The sequence below is a fragment of the Apostichopus japonicus genome, chromosome 20, assembly GCF_037975245.1.
Source record: "Apostichopus japonicus isolate 1M-3 chromosome 20, ASM3797524v1, whole genome shotgun sequence".
Classification (NCBI taxonomy): domain Eukaryota; kingdom Metazoa; phylum Echinodermata; class Holothuroidea; order Aspidochirotida; family Stichopodidae; genus Apostichopus; species Apostichopus japonicus.
Genome location: NC_092580.1, coordinates 15,534,627 through 15,557,493, shown reverse-complemented (window position 1 = coordinate 15,557,493; position 22,867 = coordinate 15,534,627). Strand labels below are relative to the sequence as shown.

At 36.2% G+C, this 22,867-nt stretch overlaps 1 protein-coding gene across 4 annotated transcripts in view; it reads left to right on the top strand.

The window, feature by feature from the left end:
• The window catches only part of LOC139961163 (A disintegrin and metalloproteinase with thrombospondin motifs 9-like), a 145,972-nt gene that overhangs the window by 84,089 nt on the left and 39,016 nt on the right, over positions 1 to 22,867 (top strand). For all 4 annotated transcript variants that reach the window (XM_071960118.1, XM_071960119.1, XM_071960120.1 and 1 more), the window contains exons 19-26: positions 282 to 411; positions 4,092 to 4,215; positions 5,531 to 5,741; positions 6,608 to 6,769; positions 8,410 to 8,574; positions 9,169 to 9,375; positions 10,183 to 10,350; positions 10,761 to 10,940. In XM_071960118.1, the coding sequence (XP_071816219.1) occupies positions 282 to 411; positions 4,092 to 4,215; positions 5,531 to 5,741; positions 6,608 to 6,769; positions 8,410 to 8,574; positions 9,169 to 9,375; positions 10,183 to 10,350; positions 10,761 to 10,940 (1,347 nt within the window). The remainder of the gene's footprint in view (positions 1 to 281; positions 412 to 4,091; positions 4,216 to 5,530; positions 5,742 to 6,607; positions 6,770 to 8,409; positions 8,575 to 9,168; positions 9,376 to 10,182; positions 10,351 to 10,760; positions 10,941 to 22,867) is intronic.

Sequence of the window (22,867 nt, the reverse complement as noted above, 5' to 3'; positions counted from 1 at the left end):
TACAGGAGGTGGGAGGAGGGTAAAACTGGTGAGTTCTAAATGTTTATAGCAACATTTAACTTTTGAGTTTTAAACCCCACAGGCACATATCGAGAGGTTGCCTGAATAGAAACTTTCTAATAATACTTTGTAGATGTTTGCAGGAGAGGGAACATCTGCAGAATTTGAATTGCTTCCCAAAATTTGAAATTGTTTTTATATCTCTGTAGTTTTGAATTGTCAACGACACTTACGACCGATACCTTATCCGTTTGATTCATTTTGATTGTGTTTTCTCACAGGTTCTGTCAGTAGGAACGACGATCAATCGACCAAACATCTCATACAGCTTCTACTACCCGATTGAAGGATCGGCAGTATTTGACTGGAATAATCTCGGCCCATGGGGGAGGTGTAGCCACACCTGTGAAGGTGAGCAATTGGGGGGTATGGAGCAGAGGGGAATGGCAAACTCTACAAGTCAAAACTTCCAGTGTTATTGCATGTGTATGTAGTCTTTGCCAAAGCTTTACCAGCATTGTAAACCAGAAGAGGATCGTTTTAGGAAATAAACTCAAGTTTAATGAAATTGGACAAAGAAACTCTTTGTTTTAACGTAGCTGGTGCATCAGAAGGATAAATAAGTGACAAGCCTACTACAGTTACATGTGTTACAGCTCGGCAAGGGAATGTCAAGTCTCAATATTTGTTCTTTTTCAAAGGCCAATTTACTTTGTTAAACCATTATGTAAAGACATGGCTTTGTGAATGGTTTATCTTTAGTAGGCATGTGTAAGTACTGTAAGGTTTGACAATCGGCAGGAACAAGGCACAATATAAACCACAAATATGTGGCCTTTGGTTATATCCGCTTTTCAATTTTTTTTTATTTTTATGAAAGCTACATGCCGCCTGGATTTTCAACACTTAGGGTAAGTCAGGCCACGGTTATGTCATTGGGGTACAAAAAAAAAAAAAATACAAAGTAAACATAAATATTTCAGATTCACATGACTGCACCTTACCCACCCACCCACATGATGACTCCAAAGTGGGTTGGTTCCACTCAGTTGTTCCCACAGTTGGACAATTCAAATATAGTAACAATGAAAGTATTCTGATCTGAATATTTTTAATCTTTGTCGAATCCAATCTGAACAATATCCCCGCCTAGACTGAAATATGCAATTTCGACAATGCAACCTTTTAGATTGATCTTAATGTTAGCATTACTTTGAAAAATTTGTAAAAAGTATTCACCACTTTTGTGTATCGATTTTTACTTTCGATTGAAGTCTACGATCTGACAATGGACAAATGGTAAGAAAAACAAATTCAACAGTCTCTACCTTCTTCATGATTGGACGTTTCTGCACTCTGCTCTCTGTTTTCTTTTTTTTTGGTTTTTTTATCTTTCTTCGTGCCAGTTTCATTAATTTTCACTTTAATTTTCAATGGCTTCTCTCTGTTATCATAGTTTTTGTGTTTACCAAAAATGTGCACAAATACTGCAGCATTAGATGAAATTTCTGAAGCAGAGTAATGGTAGGGCCTGTTCTAAATAACGGTAATCATTTCTGAAGAGGTTGCAATTCAAAGAAACAAAGATGCCGTACCGTTCATAGGTGATGGTGCCCGAAACTCGACTCAAGGAAGGGAGGGAGAAGCAATTACTTTTTCAGAGTGATGCGAAGTTTTACTTGCTGCTATTTCTATGAATCCTATGGCAGGCCAACAGCAGAATGGTTGTTATTAAGATAATGGGATGAATGCGATTAGCATTACAGACACACAGTGGTAGTATTTACAGACATTCTCTTTTTTTTTGAGATTTGAATCACATCTTCGGTTGTCCAAAGTACATGTACTTCCGAATATCATGCCTTGCTTGTTCACCAGAAAAGTTACCATGTTTCAATCAGAAGGCAGGGATTTGTTTAGATCAGGGGTGGGCAACCTTTTTGGATGAATGGGCAAGAAATAAGGAGTGAAAAATTGACTGGGCCGCACCTAACCAACGACCTGCTGTTGATTTCAAACCTTTGATTCCGACGACTTTCAAGCAATAAGTGTGTGTACTTAATTTGTATTCACAAAAACATAATGTCAGTACAGTACAGTTGATAATTAATGGGGATAATAGGCCTACCTGACAGCATCATTAGTGCCGATAAATTCTAAGCAGCTAGCTCGTTTTTTGTGATGATGTAAAATCGATTGATTTTTTTCTTTTTCTTGAGACATCTCACAGGCCGCAAAAAATCATTGGCGTGGCCCGTGGGCCGTAGGTTGCCCACCCCAGGTTCAGATCCTTAAGATGTCAGCATCATCCGTGTTCATGCTTTGCCAAGAAAATGAAACAGTAAAAGTTTAGTACTCTGAAAGATGTCAGTTGTTGACAATTTAGTTGGGCTTTTTAATCTCAGAATTCCAAGCTCTGTCAAAATTAGGATGGTTAGGAGTAATGGGAATAGATTCAGGGACAAATTGTTCAGTTTTCCATCGTAGCTTCAAGGGTATCGGGCCTGGTGAACTTTTGTCATACTCTGTGTGTTTGTGATGTCGATTCGATAGGAAGATATTCCATACCATCAAGCAGACTTCCGTTGCACTACTACAAGCTATTATGAAAGAGGTGACTTTGAGGTTAATGTTCATTCAGGTGCACAAAACGTCAATGGAAAATCAAGCTATAGTCGGTGACTGGATAAAACCGCAAAGAATCGCTTTGTCACCTCTCTTGTTCAATATTATAACTTTGTGAATGGCTCGAGTGTGCTAGAGAATATATGGAGTAAGGGACGTTTATTGTGTTTGTACAAAGTTGGTGTAAAGCATAGTATATTGTAAACCTGTAGGTATGGGGCTGGGACGGTGCATGTGAAGTTTAGATTGATCTTTCATTAATTAACGTCTTGTTGAGAGTACGAAGAGGTCAAGGGTCATGGAGTCTGACCAGTTTTATTCAAGTTTAACAAGTTACCTAGTAACAAATGTTTCTGCTTTCATTTCATTTGCAAAGAACGAAAAATAAAAGGAAGAATTGCGATAAATTTTAAAGTAAGGTGCATTCATTTTCACCTGCACATGACACCTTGCCACCGAAAAAAAAACGATGCACGGTTCCTTCACGATATTTCACCCCCTCTTTTTTGTTTTTATTATTTCTTTTATACATTGCTATTTCATGTTCCTAAAGAATTGGGATGTTTTTATCCTCACTTTGGGAAAAAATGCAAACATTGAAAAGAACCACAGCTTCATTCAGGGAATAAAAGCCCTGTGAATATTGAAGCTGAACACAAAATGTTGAATAGTGGTAGTTTGAATCAATTTCCATCAAGCATGGTTGTAAGGTGGGATCACAGAAGGAGTTGATTAATGTTGCAAAGCTCAGCATAAACAGTTCAAAGTAATTCCATGGTCATTACAAAAAGTTGATTTGAAAAAGCAAGAAGGATTGACTGTCATTTCCATTATTCAAAATGCTCTTAATTATGTTCATATTTGTTATTGTAACTATTTATCCACGTTCTGATGTTTACCAGTTATTAAATATTATTTTTTAAGTTTTCATGAAAATTTCTATCTTTGGGGCTTGAAGAACATTCGTAGTAAGGTCAGGTCAGGTTATCAAGGGGATTGAAAGCTAGGTTAACCTCTCTGGAAGATATGTTTCAAGCATTTAAACCAGCCAAGTTTTATGGTGCCACTCTTGTTGAATTTGTTCAATTCTCATTTCACCAAGCTGTATTATGGAAATAATGCCATTGTCATCCTCTTAAGCAAACAAAGTTTGAAAAAAAAATTAAAGTTATTTTAAACTGGTCAATAATTTTTGTGGAAGGGCAAGAAAAGTCACTTGAATTAATTCATCCAAAATGAATGTCTAATTTAGATAATGTGTAAAGTATTGAGGACATTCCATTTGTTATTTTCATCGATTGTGATTTCTCTGCAAGTAACTTTGTCATCAAACAGCTTTTGGTTTATGCTAGTTGGGGGAGGGAGCTCATTTCTAACCATTGGCACATGGCGGGCTGCCAAACAAGACTAAATGTGGACTACAAAAGCTTAAAATCAAATTCTTGTTTTGAAATTCCATCGAACAGGGTGGAAATATCGCAGTCTCCGATGTGTAAGGCGAGGTGACAACACAGAGGTATCTAACGGAAGATGCACCGGCCCACCACCGGCCAGGATCTCAAAGAAGTGTAATAACAAGTGTGTCTTAAGGTATGTCAAGTGTAAAGGGAACTGGTAGGTTTCCCAGCTAGGCCCTGACTTATCTGGTTTATTAATACATGTGAAAAGTTTCTTATTTTAGATAAAATACAAAATAATAAAATAGTTATTTTTCTTAATTGTTTTTTGAAGTAGACTGAAGTATTTTCAATGGTGTTTATATGATCCTATTCTCTGGTAAGTTTAGAAAGTAAATGATCTGGTTTAATTTTTAGCCTTTTCTGATTCCTTTTCTTAAAGTTAAGATTGAAAGATCTACATTGTAACTGTGAGTGCTAAATTGCGTATAGAATAATTATCCAGAGAACCATCTTAGTTAGCTCATATATCTCAAGATTTTTTGTTGGCCAGAGCAAAACGTCAAATTAAAGACACCTCCCAAAGAGAACTTTGCAAAAGATTGTCATTTTTATTCCTCCATTTTGTATGTCCTACGTGTGACAAAGTCAGTGTGCTAACAAGTAGGCAGAACACAATCTGCATAATTGAACAACAGTGCTCTGGACCAGGCTGTAGGGATAAAAAAAAAATGGCCGTTATGTAATAGCTTTCACTGGTCCATTGCTTGTAGACCTGTGACATCTTTCTTATCAAAGAGTAGCTTGATGGGCCGCTTTATATGTTTATTTTTCTCAACTCTTAATTGTTACATTCTTTCATTGTTATTTGTCATTTTTTGGTCGCTAGCTCGATAAACTACTTTTGTTTTTCTAGTGTCCTGTTTATACTATACCGCTTTGTTCTATTGTTCTTATGTATAGATGAAATAAATGAAATGAAATGAGTATGACAATCTGTGCTACAGCATCGCTTGACCTCCACGACCCTAATTAGCAATAGTCCTCATGCTTTCACAAAAGAACCCCTAGCAACTTGATACATGTCACTGCAATATTTTATTGTGAAAGTCTATTGTTAAATTAGTTGTTATATTTTGATATCATATGTATTAAAAAAATAGATCTCAAGATAGTATGAAGGGTATGACAGGCAGGTTTTTCTCTGAATCCCTTGTAATATGAAAATCAACATGTTTTAGATGTGGATGAAATAAGTAAAATTAATGGAAACTGGTGCTTAATTTCAAAACACCAACCAACTAAAGATTTTCCCCTTTAGTGTATGGGACAGGCAATGGGTATTGTTTGTACATGTGTGTTTTTGCACACAACATTCCAATTAAACTTGTTTGCATGTACATAATGGATCTTATTCATAAATATCACCCAAATTTTTATCGGAGTAATAACTTTGTAAACGTGTATCGCAAGCTCGAATTTATTATCCATCTTTTCTTTTAACTAAGATGGGAAGACCATGCCTACACTGAGTGCTCGTCAAGGTGTGGACACGGTCTACAGCAGTTTGACGTCAGGTGCTACAAAGTCATGAAGAAGACCGGCCGGAAGAAGATAGAAAGCGACAGTCGATGCGATGCCTCCACTAAGCCTGCCAGAATAAGACACTGCAACGGATCCTGTCCAATCGCCCGTTGGGAGTACTCCGAGTGGACCTCGGTAAGTAGTAGAAGGATAGTTTATTCATGCCCCGAGGGGAAGGAGGGGAGGCGGTGGGGAATGTAAGGGTAACATTATCACTGTATTGTGCCACCAGAGGTAGGGCATTCTATAGTCTGCAAACTATGAGTATAGACAGGATCATACGAAGGTGTGTTGCGGGTAACTTTGGAAAAGTTTTGAATTAACCAGAAATGGGTTCTACTACCAAAGTTCTGTATATAAATTTGATCTTCCAAAGTGTGCTTTGACAGAACTATCAAAGACACAACATATCTGGTTTATACCGCTAGAAGCGAGTGGTCATGTTTTTGTAGACTTTTGTAACTTTCACTCATACAATTCATCTCCTTTACATAGCTTAACAAATTATTCTTAAAATCAGATTCACTGTTTTCTAATCATTGATGCCCAAATCCCCAACATTCATCCTTAATTTCTTGTCCTTTAACTTGTGGCCTATTTATATTGACTTAATCCTCAATAACTCCAGGAATCCGGTCACAGTCTGGTCCCTGATGTCATCTTGGCAAATGTTCTGCAAAATCTTTACTTTCAGGCTAGCTATTGTAATCTTCTTGTTGGTTTATCATTCAAACTTGATTCGGAATGTTTTGCTTAACCGATAATGTTCTCACCTGTAATCAGAATTTCATCAAAATGCAATTTTTTTACAAAAATATCACCAATTTCAAAAATCCATATTTTTGTGATACATGATGCTGTGATGATGTGGGTGGTATGAACCTTATGATGCAGAAAATTTTCTGAAATCAACATGAACAGCCACATGAAACTAGTTTTAATGGTAAAATGCATTATGAATATTATGTAAACCTATTAAATCTTTTTGCTTTCTTACGCAGTGTTCCAGACCATGTAGTAATGGAACAAGAGTCAGGGATGCTTTCTGCAGGGATGCCACCGGAAGACAGTTAAACGATAGTAAATGTACAGAACCTAAACGTGTCAGGGAGTTGTGCAATATGAACCCATGCCCTCAGTGGCGAGTATCTGCTTACAGTTCGGTTAGTATAGAGTTGCAAGAATATCTGATTCGTATTAACGTTTTGTAACGGTAAATAATGATGTCGATATCATAAATATTATGTCTTGTAGATATGAGAAGGCTATAGGAACGATTCATTACACAGAAAGTATTTCAAAGATTTTCATGATAAAAATTTCAAGCAGATATTAACCTTTTAAAGTAAGGCTTTTTTCTTGCTGACTTTGTCCAAAAAGTTATTTTGGTATTCTAGTTGCTTTTAAAGTTTACTCTGAAATGTCAGTAAACATACATACAGTAAATGATTCACACCTACAATACCTGTCACAACTGATCGACCCTTCATTCAAATTTGTTTATATTTTGTTAACCATCTCGTTTATTCGGTCAATCAGACAATTTCTACATAATACATTCAATGCAATATGCACTAAACATTCGGTAGTAGAGAAACAGTAGCAGTAGTAAGACTCTTCAGCATTGCTGCTTTAGTCATGGGTAATTGCAGGCATACTTGCATCAGGATAATCAAAGGCTAGTATACTGAATGCTACCATTTGTAAGCTATAGTATTGACCAACAATCCTGCATCCCGCAGAGGAATCACAGATTTTTGCTGTAACAAAGAGTTATTGCTTTTAGTCTACCAAAATATGTTTAAGGCCTAACAAGACTTCAATCACATGTAAAAATATAACTGTTGGATAACATTTAGCTATAAATGTATTCATTATGCAAACAGAAGCAGAATGAAAGGTTTTTTTGTTACACTTGCAGTGCTTAGCTAATTGTAAATGACAGTGTCCTCTGTTTTTATTGAAACCTTTCATATGACCATCTTGAGAATATTATTTATATTTATTTTAGTTCTTTTCCCTATGACTACTAGTTTCTTGCTCAATAGATTGACACTGCTCCAAATTTTATACTGACACAGTAGCAACATATTTGTGTAACCACTTTACCCAACATGTCTCCTTGTAGCTCATGAATCAATGCGAATTTGAAGAAAGAGAAATAATGAAAATTTTAAAGTATTACATTTTCACAGTATAATGATTTTATCAGTTTGTATCATGTTTCATCATATACACTGAATATTTACCAGGTAATCATTTACAGGAGACTGATGTTTCGTTAGTCAAATTAACATGTCCCTGCTACAGTTTCTACTCTCCAGGTCCACTTTGGAATTTGCTCACATGTAAACAGTAAATTGTCCCATTGGAATGCTCTGAGGTATATGAAGACCTTATCCCAAACCTGATACCACCAGGTGTTACATACTGAAGCCTAACCACTTGTTTGCAGTTATAATTACAATTTTTAGACAGAGACTTGTATATGCAAATGAGACTAGGCCTATGTTTATCTGCTGGTAATGTGTGGTAGGCCTAGTTCTATGAAGTAATGATCTTTCGGTTTGTAATTTTTAGTAAATAAGCAATCCCTTAGTGTGGAATGTTCACTGTGACAACTATTTAACAAACAGACAAGGTAGGTTGTTCAATGCATTAAATACTTGAGATGGTGTAGTTTCATTTCTAACTCAACCAGATAGACAATGTAGGTTGTAATCGATGCATTTAATACATGAGATGGGAGTAGTTTTATTTCAAACTCAACCAGATAGTTTCATCTTTCATGTTGTGTCCACAGTGTTCTGTTACATGCGGACGAGGAGAGATGGTACGTTCAGTAATGTGCTATCAGGATGAGCTGAGAGTACATAACGACCAATGTCTCATGTCTCTAAAACCTGACCACATACGGCCGTGTGAAATATCCAGATGCCCTACCTGGCAGCACGGATCCTGGTCAGAGGTTCGTTTCTCTCAACATTTCTGATATTTGAATAATAATATGTGTCTTAAATCAACATTTCTGTTTCTTATGACATTTTCTGGCATTTTTCATAAGAAATAAATATAGATGAGAAATAAATATAGATGACAACTGTGATTTCTTTCATTTCATTTAAAACCAAAAATTTTGGCAGAAAATTAAGAATAGCAATTTATATTCCCATTGTTTGAACTGAAGTGAGCACAATTAGATATACTTTGCTGCTTAAAGTGTTGAGTGTCCAATATTGTGGTCATGGGTTTATGAAGATCAAGCCAAATATATATTCAACAATATTATTGTGGATGTTTTATATTATTACGATACAATTTTATTGTATGATACTATATGAATCAGGTAATACTAGATGCAACAATATTTATATTGGATGTTCTCAATATTATTATGATACAATATTATTGTCACAATAATATTGTGTAATACTGTGTGAATTAATACTATATGCAACAATATTGTTTTGGATGTTTTATATTATATTATTACGATACAATATTATTGTATGATACTATGTGAATCGGGTGGATTCTGATGGTTACCTTCCTCTTTCTGCAGTGTTCTGTTACTTGTGGCAGAGGTGTAAAGGTCAGATCGGCAAGGTGTTTCCAGGACGGTGTGCACACAAGTACCGATAACTGCAACCCTGCCACAATGCCAGTAGATGAGCAGTCATGTGCACTGCCGCCTTGCTCAGGATCTAACATAATATCTCTCGGAGCAAGAACGTTCTCTGGACAGTGGAGGATGGGGTCCTGGACAGAGGTGAGTCAAACTAAAAAGAGAGTCCATTTATAGGTCATAATTGTAGGTTAGTGTTCTTTAATACCAAAGATATTGCAATCTAAATCGTAAAGAATAATCTTTTTCTGCACACTGGAGGATGCCATCATATAGACATATGGAGAATTCCCAGATCAAAATGGATCCATCATTCTTCATCAAGTGGTTCTCATTAAAAGTTAATTATTCCAAATAAATTTTAAAAATTTTCTAATGATTTCAAGACAAATATTCTTTAAGAGTATAGTTAATAGGAAGAGGATATCTTGCTGATTATGTTATTGTGCACTTTAGTTTGTAAGTTTCTTATATTTTTGTTTAATTGTCACAGTTGCTTATCTTGAAACATCCACATTGCGTTATTAAATATTTTCACAAAACAATTATTGATATTTTAAACTTGATTTCAATGAAAATATGATTATTCTTATTAATGGATCGCTGACTGATGAAAATAATATTAAACCAAAATTGTCTTTGCCTCTTGACATTAAATCATCTTGCAAGTAGATAAATATGAAAACTAAGAAACATCAAAACAAATCAAATGAGAAGTTTACCAAAAAATGCTAGTAATGGCTGAGATATTTGTTGTCATTTCTTTTATGATAACTATTTCCCAAGTTTCATCTGATCCTTTCAGAATATAGTTTGCTCTGAATTGAAATTAGAACCACTAAGGACCATTCATGTTCTAGTTTGATCAGTTGCTGTTGGTTGATTATGTAATAGATCATTGTACTGATAATATATTGTGGTTTATAATCTTTTTACACAAACCGCTTTCAGTGCTCGACGACGTGCGGACCAGGTATAAAAGAACGATACGTGAGCTGCTCCAATCTTGAAGGTGACCCCACCGATGCCAGCCACTGTGACCCTGTCCTACGACCGTCCTCCCGGGAAATCTGTGAAGTCAGACCCTGCACTCACTGGGAAAGTGGCACTTGGCAGGATGTAAGTAAACATACAAACTATAAAAGTATCTGCTATGTTTGAGAGAAAGTAATATCAAGGGAAGGATAGGAAATGTTCAGAATTATTCCAAATTGTTAGTCGTAGTTTTCCGCGAAACGAACAGAGAATGTTACCTTTTTGTGACCGAAATTTGATCAAATCAACTGACAACTCACTGACTTCTCATCTAGTTAGCATGTAGATCATTTGCCATTATTTTCTTTCTTTGGCTATGTTTGCTAACTGTTGAAATATGCATAAGTACTTAGAAATGAAATAAAATCGATGTTAATTAGCCAGAGTTTTTTCAATATGGATCCTAAAGAATCATTGCAAGTGGAAAAGGGTTTCTTATCTTTGTCATGTAACACCCATTCATGGCTCTTCTTCCTCTGTCTCGTACATTTCAGTGTTCACGTACTTGCGGTAAGGGCATCCAGCAGAGACATGTCAACTGTCGGCACGAGGATGGTCAGTACCTGGACCAGGAACAGTGCAGTTTGGAGGAGAAACCGCAGAATACGCAGACCTGCAAATTCAGGTCCTGCCGGAAGAAGCAGAGGAGGTGGAAGAAACAGAAATGGTCGGAGGTAAGATGACCTAATTATCTCACAACTTCATCTCACAAAATGTCGAGTCATCTTCTAAACATGTATAAGCTGTTTCTCTTACCCTTTGTTGCCAAGGAGAACTGCTCTTCATGAGAGATTTCATTTCAAGATGATATCACTTTTCTTATCCCCACTCTCCGAAATGAGGTGTATTCTAAATCTTCCGATGAGAAGAAGTCAAGGTTGTGCGTGGTATGGAGAGATAATATTGTCGGAGAATTAATTTAAGGGTTTTTGGTTTTGAGTAGAAGTTTGTAACGGTTACAAAGTTGATCTTTTTGGAATGTTCGGAAGTATTGTAGTCTCTCTTTACAAGAGCGGCTATACATTCTTGCATTGTGGTAGTAATTTGGAGGACGATCAGTGCAAAGCATGTTGCTTAAATGACTCACCAGATAAAATTATACCTTGTTCTGTGTGGTTAAGTGTATCTGTTTGTCTGTTCAGGAATCAAATGACATTTCTGTCTACACTTGGTTTGATACACTAATGGATTTTTTTATGAAATTTTTGCAATATTTATAAATTGCTTTTAGTCTGAAGTATGACAGTTTCTCACAATGTTGGTATAGTGTGGTGATATCTTTGTAACGGACATTTATTTACAAAAAATTACCATGAAAGAAGTATTGGATGCATCGTGAAGTTATTCCATGTGTAGACAAGTCTCATATCAAACACTGTTACTTTTTTGTTTCAAAGTTCATAACAGAGTGGTAAAATGGGTAGAGATTCTACTTCCAACTCACCCCCCCCCCCCTTCCCCAATAAGGCTACCATTAAACCATAAAAGTAGGAACTGGTATTGGTTTGGAAGTGGGGAAAGTGGATGAATAAGATATGTGACATTACTAGTGAAACATGAGAATGTTTAATACCATAACGAAACAAAAAGGTAGTTATTAAGACACGCTGACTGCAGTTTCATATTTGTGGGAAGTGGTGGGGTAGAGAGATCATCTATAGTGTACTCTTAATCAGTGAAGGCCTTTATTTTGGCAGTAGGTTGAAGTCTGTCGTACTGTTCAGGAAAGTATTTCACAGCTGTTCAGAAAGAAGGAATCTTTAACAGGTAGAACCTCATTCATAACAATACTCTCAATGATTTTGGATTTTGAAATTTATTTACACTTTTTGACTCAAGTGTGAAATGCAATGAGCACTCAGTTATGACATGTCCACAACTCTGAAAAATGACTCAATATTTGCAAACTGTTTCACAGAATTTCTACAAGTCAAGATACACATTAATATTGTCGTGGTGTGACAATTAAAACTATGATAGGTATACCTCATAAAACATGTTGAACTTCACTATAAATGCAATTCATAAATTTGGTTGGAAGCTGTTCCTTATAATCTTAGATGAGCCACTGGGGATGACAGCAATAACAAGTCCAACACCACTCTGGTATTGACATATCAATCCACATTTGATTTTAGTGATTTAGTGATGTTAGGAAAATATGGAAAGAGCCATCAGAGATCTGTTGAAACAACAGATATGTTTTGATTGATAGTTGTGAAAAGTGGCATTAGTAAAACTGACATCTTAGATCAGGAGTTCTGGATTAGAGAAGTATAGTAGCATAGGATCGGTATCATAAAATGAACTGATTTTATTTTTATGTCAACACCACAGACTAAATAGGACCATCCTAAAAACGAACAAAGAAAGAAAGAGAAAGAGTAACGTTTTGGTGAGCTAAGAATTATAATTAAATTAATTAAAATAGATTAATTAGATATAATAAGACTAGTGCACTCAGCATCACTTGTCTTATTCTGTACTTCTTGAGCCTCCAAAGCCTTAAGTCAGACTGATTCCCAGGGTGTCGTAAAGGAGTGTAAACCAAAAGTCATAGAACCTTGCACAATGTCCCCAATTTAAATTGGATGAGTCCAAAAGAATCGCAGGGAACGTATTCCAGGAAGAAAGTAAACATATGTACATACATAATGAATGAAAAATACATACATTAAATAATAATAAATACATAATGAATAAACAAACAAAATCAATAAACATAGATAATGAAGACATCTGACAAGGTAGCTGTGATGGAGGACCATACCCGGTTTAAATCGATGAGTCCGAAATAATGGCGGCGAAGGTTTTCCAGGAAAAATGTATACATATGTATACAAATATAAGAATGAATTAAACATACATGAATGAATTAGCATGCATGAATAAATACACATGCCTAATGAATGAATAAAAAAAACCGACGAGGTGATTGTAAACAAAGAATGAGGAGAGAAAGGACCAATGTTTTGTGTGACTTGAAGACTTTTCAGACAAGAATCTAGAAGTTCTACAGACTGTTCTGTGAACAAAATTTCAGGTTTGAAAAACAGTGTTGTTACTGAAAGCATAATGCATGATTTTGATTGGTTCTTCCTATATTTTAAAGCTGGTAGCAGAAACAGGTTTATCTCTTTTTCTCATCTTCCTTTTCTTTATTGTTTCATTGAAATATGTTGATAGATATTTTTTCTTGATAACTTGTGTGTGGGTTAATTTTTTTGTTGACATTTGATGTATCCCACTACTGTGTAACGTTGTTGTTATTTGCAATATTTGATCGTTCTCTTTAAAACTTCACCAAATATTCTAGAAATACCAGTAAAGAATTTCCCTTGCAAGTTTATGACTAATATTCAATATTGAAATTCAGGGGGTGGGGGAGGGGGTAGGGGGTAGGGGGAGGGGTGATTGAGATCACCTGTTGTTATTACAAATGATCAAAGTTTAGGGTAAATTATTTCACAGTAGTATAGATGAAATTAGTGTCTTTAAGCCATTTATGCCTGTTAAATTTTTTTTGAATTGTGCAGTCTGTTAAAGGAGGTGTAATGTCATAGAACAGACAATTTGTGAGAAAAAGATAAATCATTCATATTACCCTAAAACAAAGGAAACACAAAGTAAATAGTGTGTTATTCAGCAAGTTCTCCCACCTTGATTTTCGAACCCTAATCAGATTTTTGAACATCTGAAAACAATGTCATCTTTTAACATTTAGCTATTTGTCAAGATCAATATGTATCGTAAAATTTTCAAACAACCTTCAAAAATTGTATCTTTGAAAACAAAATCTTTGAAAGCGGTATAAATGTACATTGTGTTGGCCTTCTCTCTGCATGTATGACCAATGTTCATCATAGTAAAATGAGTTGGCCTACATAACATTTCCTTTCACGATACCAGGGGGCAGATGCCAGGTGTTATCAATGTGGGGGTGTGGCCGCAGGGTTGTTGAAGTTGTTCTCATGTGATGGTGGTAGTGAAGCCTGGGGGGGGTGGTCCTGGTTGTCCTTCCTCAGTATAAACTTCAAATGGTGTATCTCACTCCATATTTCTAGTATAAATTAGGTCTATAATTATTAAAAGTCTAAACTGTAGGTTGTGCTTATAACGACTTTTTGAATTCTTGCGTGGGGTTAAAAGAGGTGGAGGGAGCGCGGTGTACACCCCTGGACCTGGATACTCAAGTTGTACAAAAGTATCTTGCTTACTGCACAGTGTAATACAGCTATTATATAGCTGTCTGCTGTGTTGTTTGTTGTATAGTTAATTAGTTCTTGTATAGGTATTAACTACAAACTTGGTGTAACATATATAGTTTTGCAATCCTAGTTTTTAGGACCTCTCACATTACCCTTGATACTCCAGTGTGTTTTTTATTTTTATTAGTGTATATTCCATATTGTAAATGAAGATCGTTTCTCATATCATAGGGATGTTCTTCCTTCAGACCATTTTGTTCTTCCTATCTTCTGTACAAAGTGTACATAGAAATGTTAAATACACTTTGTTTCTATATCAGCCTAACATCACCAATTCAGTATTGTTTTTAGTCCAAAAAAAATTACCTTTTTAACTGGTAATTGTAGGATCAACTATTTACTCTAGAATTTAGTTTATTTATACGTTTTTATTGTTGTTGTTATTTTTTTTATCTTTGCCTTTAAGTATTTCTTTTCCTCTTTCTTCTACTGTAAACAAAAACAAATTTTGAGTTAGACCTGTACGTAGACTCAGTCTCTGATTTATAAATGCACACATTGCCTCATGATGAGAGTAAAATAACATTTTGAAATTTCTTCTTCTTTCCTCTTTCTCTTCTTCTGAAACTGCCTTTGATATTCTAGTCTTTTACTGCTGTTTTTCTTTCATTGTAGAGACCCTTAAAAAAAAAATGTGCTTATACTTTTTATTTGTCATTTATTTGTTTTTCATTTATTCAGTCATTTATTTCTATGTGATTTATGTGTATGGTAACTAAGCCTGTGACCTAACATGCATATGTTGACACTTTTAGCCACTATGTAATCCCCTCCCATCCTTCTTTCCCCCTCCTCCTCCTCCTCCTCCTCCTCCTCCTCCTCCTCCTCCTCCTCCTCCTCCTCCTCCTCCTCCTCCTCCTCCTCCTCCTCCTCCTCCTCCTCCTCCTCCTCCTCCTCCTCCTCCTCCTCCTCCTCCTCCTCCTCCTCCTCCTCCTCCTCCTCCTCCTCCTCCTCCTCCTCCTCCTCCTCCTCCTCCTCCTCCTCTTCCCTCTCCTCCTCCTCCTCCCCCTCCCCTCCCCTCCCCTCCCTCCCCGCCCCTCCCCCTCCCCTCCCCTCCCCTCCCCTCCCTCCCCTCCCCTCCCCTCCCCTCCCTCCCTCCCCTCCCCTCCCCTCCCTCCCTCCCCTCCCCTCCCCTCCCCTCCCCTCCCCTCTCCTCCACCACCCTTTGATAGTGCTACATGAGAGGGCAATGTTCGACACCTATATGATTGTTCAGATGCATACATGTGTTACATGATGCTTTTAACTTTCTTTGAATTAGCTGATTCTTGTTGCAATTGACCAAAAAATGACAGAGTCTGGAAAGTTCTACTTGAGGTGTTTGCAGCTCACTGAATAAGAAGGTTTTGTATAGCAAATTTTGAAAATATTGTGGAAATACCTGCAAAGTGGTCAGGGAGGCGAGGATCAACCCAATCTGGGATGAGGGTGAAGGGATGAGGCTGAAGGGATGAGGCTGAAGGGATGAGGCTGAAGGGATGAGGCTGAAGGGATGAGGCTGAAGGGATGAGAGGGGACATGAGAGATGGGGAAAGTAAATCATGATATTTAGCACCAGATGTGACAACAATTAGATGTTGGTGGGTATGATGGACTGAAAGGCTGTGTTGTTTGGAAGGGGGGAGATGGTGTGAGGGAGGGTGATGAGGAGAGAGGGGGTGCACTGTCACTTAGTCATCATCCGCAATTGTATGATGTTATCGGCCAATTTTGTTTTGTGAAGAGCATCCCAACCTTCCACCCCATCCCCCCCCCTCCCTGAATTTACTCCTGTGGTTATTCCGACAATACAGCAATCAACAGTATTCTATTGTCAAGTCTGTGTAATATGAATTTTTCTTTGGCATTATCGATATCCTGTTCATGTTTACAGTGAACTATGAACCATGGTTTTTTGTGGATTTTTGAAAGAAATAGTGCAAGATGATTTTTTTTTTTAATTTTTGATTTTATACAGCTTTGTTTGTAATACATTTGATATATCCTTTGTATCTGGGTCAAAAAAGTTACACAGTTCATATTTTGTACTTTAAAAAGAAAAAAAAGTTTATGCATGACATAAGCTTAATATTGACTATGCTTGACTTTCTCATAGTACTTAATTTAAAGTTTGCAGTGCTTTTCTTACTCTCTTTATTTCTCTCTAATTGTTTATTTATTTATGTTATTTCTTATGATAACTATTTATATCCCAAAGATTTGGTGGGAGAACATTCCTCCAATTATAATGAATTATTTACAAAATATTCATGTATTATTAGCATTGTTATGCCTTGACCCTGGTTGATATATTCGTAGAAACAAGAAAAAATATTACTTCTCTGTGGCTTGTCAAAATGCTTCAATTTGTCATGAATTCTTCTTCTTTTTTTCCTTCAATGAATCATACATGTAATAATGTAATATATATATATATATATATATATATTACATTAAATATATATATATATTACATTAAATATATATATATATTACATTAAATATATGTATATATTACATTATCACATGTATATATTACATTAAAATGCACACTAGGTGTACATACCAATAGTCTCAACTTACCAATGGATAAATCTACTGTAATATGCTTGCCAGGTTTTTGGCACGGTTTGCTGAAATCTCCTCACCTTCTGAGGTATTAATTCCAAGTAGGTCACTTTATTTGACCTTTACTTTCAGTGTTTACTCAAGCTCAGTATTAATTCAACTTCATTTCACATGTTTTCCCTTTCAAATGGAAAGTGAAAGAAGTTGGGAACATGTTTTGCTAGTATGCAGGTATTTCCAAAAAGAAATCTATAGACTTAGGAGTTGAAGTTGATATGATGTCAGCCCTGTTAAAATTAGGATATGACTTTGAATGCTTACAATCTTTTCCTATTTTCTTCTATGAACAGTGTGATTTAAGCATCATATAAAAATTTGCAAAATAAAAAACCAACAGTTGAGCTGTGGACATGCAAGCTCTAGAAAAGTCGATAAAGGGGTTTCTTTAGTAGGGGGCCCACGGGCCAAGACTGGCCCATGACAGATTTCTGTTTGGCCCACAAAAAAAAAATTGGGCCATGCACTGAACAGGTGTGCAGGCAAATTGCACCATTCTAGCCTACCCTGCATATTGCTGAATTTAAATATGTATGTAGTGAGATGTTTATACTGTCCAGTCCATTACTCCAACCAATGTATTTCTCTAACCCTCGTAGAAACTTAATTGACAACCCCTGATCACTTGTTTATATAGAAGGCCTCAGTAAGTACAACCTCTAACTGATCATTTGTGCGCAGAATTTTAATAGGTGATTATTTTAATAAATACACAATCTCTACAGCCATAGTGAGAATATTATTATGAAATGGTAAAGAGACTGTAGGCTAAACTTGGGATTTGACTACCTTTACCCACTCACATTCCATCCCCACCCCCCCCCTCCATGCCACCCATCCCCACCTTTTTGTTGGAAATTTGCTAGATTGATTTTATAACATCTGTATCATCCAGTCAAAGAGACTGATGTCTTTTATAAATTAGTTAAAGACTGCACTAACTTTTATAATGAAATAATAGATCTATGCCCCTTTAATTAATTCCCAATACAGTTTTGTATACTGCAACGCAAGGTATATATACTGCAATGTCAGTAACCAGCCCATGCCCCACCCCCATCCCACTCCCCCACACTGAAAAAAAAAGTCAATAAATAAAGCAGTAATGGTGATCTCAACTTTAATAACTATAATTCAAGACCAATCAAAATCCTATACAACAAGTGTTGAAAACCTTGTGCCACGACGGCCTGGAGGTGAATTGCTTTTGTGACATTGTGGATTGCCGCCTTGTACTTGGCTGATTTATGATCTCATCTGACAGCTGCTGGCTGGTTCTCTCTCTCCCATCACCCATTTTATCTTCCCTCCTCCTCTTCCGAAGAACGACCCGACGACAAGGACGAAGTCATCCATATATCATCCTTAAACAATACTGGATGATGTACCCCGAACGTGCCTTTGAGTGTGAGACTCCCCGCTGGGGGAGTCTCACACTCAATTGGGTTTTTTAAAATAAGTTTTTGATGACCTTTAACCTATGCAAATTATGGTATTATCACATTACCTGCAATTAACCATTGGTCCGTACCAAAGATGTGCCGCCTCCCCCTTTCTTACTTTTGGTGCAGCACTGGTTTAGGCCTGTTTCAAATTCTGATTGGTCGACGTCACAGTCGACTCTTTGATTGGACAGTCTCGGTGTACCACCCAACCAATGACTACCATACATGATTATGCCCCTCCTTCTTTGCCATTAGCCCTAATAATTGGTAAGTCTTGTCTATACTATAAACCTTATACTAACTAGTTTCAATACTAGAAAGTTCAAACTATAAACATTGGAACCAAAAAAAAAAAAACCATTGATTCATTCATAAACCTTGCAACCGTCCCATGCTGAGGACTTCAAAAAAAAAATTGTTTACGAGAGTTCTTGTTAGTGCAGTCATCATAGTACAGTGTACTGATGCATCTAATTTTCTTATCACTCCACTTAACATTTAACCTACATGTCAGGGTGCTTACCTATTAGTGAATGGATTATTTATCAAGCTATTATCACTTTTTAGTTTTGAAAGAGACTGTTCTTTGGGGGTTTTACATTACTTTATATTTTTTTTAAACTTTTCCTCCATTTATTTTCTGCTCTCCACCCAACTTTGTTTTCATTTCTCGATTGTTAACCTGAAAGACTCTAAAGGTTTAATATGTCATGCTGTTAAGCATTCTACTGCAAGGACTTTGAATTTTCTGATGGCTCGTGAACTCTCTGTTTTCTGCCAGTTTATTTCATTCCTTATGGATTAGACCCACTTTTCTGTTTTTGATTTGTTATTTTACTGTAAAATTAACTTTGAAATTTTTAATGTATTAATTGTAATTTTAACTCCCTTGTCGTAAAAAACAATGTCTTGTATCTAGTCTGCAATTTAAGCAAACTTTAACTTTCAGTTTGTTCAAAGTAAGGTTGTAGTTGGGTTGAACCTAGACTTTTTTTTCTCCATCATGAAATGAAGGTTTCTGAAGATATAAGTAACAATTCCTTGCAGTTGTCAACAATTTTTGTCAACCAGACTTGATTTCCTTCTGTTTATCGTAATCACATGTTTATAGAGAAATTACCTGAAAAAAATTGAATAACTGTTTACCTTTACTTGTAGAAAAGAAAATGAGAATGAGCAGTCATACTACTAAACTACATCCTTATTGAGCTTTTTTCTTCTCAAATAGCTCTGGAAAAAGGTCTTAATACTAAAAAACTTAAAATGAGATGTACAATGGTAGACATCAATGTTTTGTTCGCTGGTTGGCAACTCAAAAAATTTCTAGATAAGAGATTTGATTGTTTGTGATATCAGTGCTAACTTCTGTTAAGGTTGTCCATGTACAAAGTTTTCTGACCTTTTTTTCATTGTAATTTATGCATTTATCAACCTTGAACTAGTAGTTCCCATTAGAAGGAGAACTTCCTGAGACCTTATGGTGACAGAGTTTAAAGCAAAAGTGTGTAACCAGTTTGACCTTCCAACTGATGAAATTTGTACATCTCTGTATATATGCTAGTAGTAGAAGGGAGCAACAACTTTGAATATCTTGATGTGTTATGATTTTTCATAAGACTGTTATCATGTTGTTGTAGTGTGTGAGGGTTCCCTTGGATTTGTGTGGGAGGTGCAGCTTTTCCAGTGACTCACCTCTCTGCCCGAGAAAAAATTCATGATTATGTCGTGTGACAGTCCTCTTCCCAGAAGGAGAAACGTAACCGATAGCCTAAGGTGATGGTAGGGTAACCACAGTGGGATACCAGCGGGGAAGATGGTTAATACAAAGCATGATACCTCAATATGAGACAAATTAAAGAGTTAGGCTTGTCAACTCCTGTTTCAGGGAAATGAAAAACCTGAGCGAGATCTCTGGAAATGTAAATGATGCAAAGGGCACGCAGCGTGCGGCCCGACCGGTAGTCTGTTCCGATGTTTATCTTATCTAGCCTTACGTGATGCTGGGCTTTGTAAATATTCCGAAAGATTCATCATCCATCGACAAGCTTTGATCCAACATACATGTTTAAAATCTTCAACATTTTAAAGTATTTATATAGCATTAACTTTTTGAAGGGTTATGTAAACAAACAGTTTAAAGTAAACTTTGTAGATGTTGTGGGTTTTATTTGTTTTATGTTTTTAATTTTTTTTTCTCAAATTAAAGCCGATGGTTGACTTTGCGAGGTGATATCTTAATTCTAAGCTGTGTTGCAACTTGATGCATTTTATGGCTCAATTGATGTTTAACATTTTTACTTTTCAAACCCAAAAGCACATTTCATCTCCCCCCCCCCCCCCCCATGGCAAATTTTAGTACTTTGCATTGCATAAGAATTTTTGGGCAGAGTTGTTTAACATCATATTAAATGTTAAAACTAATCAACAGCTATTCCTAACTTTTAAGCCCTGCAGAAAAAACAATCTTCAAGTGTTCATGGGGAATTTTTAACTTGTATCCATAATATGGGGGTGAGTCTGAAGGAAAATGAAAGATGATCGTGTCATTTGAAAGCATGAAACTTGAGTGTATCATTTTTAAAGCAGTATAGCGAACATTTGAATGTTTAAGGTTGGCAGCAGACTTGTTCTTTGAGTCACACAACAGCATGGGTACTTAAGTGAAAGAGCAGATATTCCCTCGGTATTGGTATTAAGTAGGAGTCCAGGCCTTATGCACAAGCACAAGATCTCTAATCTGTAAACTAGAGTCTTGGCATTATATCTCCAAAATAACCCAAGTACTTCTACGAGTGCAAATCCACGAGACGACTTAAACGAGTCTGCAAGTACATACTCACTACAAGTGCGGCCACTGCAGTAACCTAAAAATATCCAAATATAGCTAATAATTTTTTTTTTTAAAAGATAGGATGACTTGCATTATAATATATTTAATTTGATAAACCCTACTTAGGTTTATTGATTGAAATTTTGGCCAGAATTAATGCAATACCACAACTCCTTCAATTATGTCCCCCTCTTTCTTCTTCTACTTTTTTGGCTGAGATTGCATCAATTTCTGTGAAAAAAAATGCAGCTAATTTAATAATATGTGATTCATATTTTGGTATGCTTTAAAAAAAAATTTGATTATGAAGAGAGGTTCTCTTTTTGAGGTAGGTTGACATAGCTACCACTGTCTTGTTTATTATTGGAGATTTCAAAGTCATCAAAGGTTATCATGCAAAAGTCTTGGGTTTCTTTTAAATAATTTTGTTGGGGGAAAGAAAAAAATGAATGAGGCATGACTTTTCTCTTCAATTGGCTGGTTGTCCTGTCTAACAATTTAACTGTGATTTATGGTTTGTACACTGAAGATGGGAACAGTGACTACCAGGGCCAAGATTTGTGCACTAAATGTACTAAAGTTAACCGCTACTATATTAATTTCAATTTCCGCTCCCCTGGAGCAAAAGTAAGTTTTGTTAAGCTGAAAAGTTTGTTTGCCTCCATCAATTTTACTGGCATAAAGCTGTTAACAACTCAGCATGTGGCTTATTGACTAGTCTATAGGCTCTTTTAATCCAGGGGTCATGCAGTAACATGCCATGGGGGCTTCTATTAAATTCCTGGTAACCACTATCATTCTCATTTGTATATAGCCTATATTAATAAAACTTTTGTGTATCACCCAAGTTGAAGTGGGTTCCAGTTTATCCTGTTGCAAGGTGTGACATTTTAATCAGTAGGTGTGATCTTTAGGCAGTTCATTACAAACATACAATTGTGAAAAGACATTTTGATTTTGATTGAAAGTTAAAGCATGCTGTTAACTTTACATATGTATTTAGAGTTCAGACTGTGTTACTTGTAACTCCTCATTGCTGAAACTTTCTATTAATTTGATCAAAGAACTACATTATTTGTTCATGTTATATAAGGTTGACACCTAGATGGGTAACCCTTCACTCTAGATAATGTCTGTCTTTGAAAATAAGGGGTGTCTGTATGTTAAAGAAGGAGTTCCTGTGTTCTAAATAAGAAGTGTCCGTCTGTGGTCTAAATAAGGGGCGTCTGTGTTCTAAATAAGGAACATCCATGTTCTACTAAGAGGCACCTATGTTCTAATTAAGGGGTGTCTGTGTTCTAAATAAGGAACGTCAATAAATAAGGGGTGTCTGTGTTCTAAATAAGGGGCATCTGTGTTCTAAATATGGAACGTCCATGTTCTACTAAGGGGCGTCTGTGGTCTAAATAAGGGGCGTCTGTGTTTAAGACCATTAGTGACCAAAGTGAATTGTT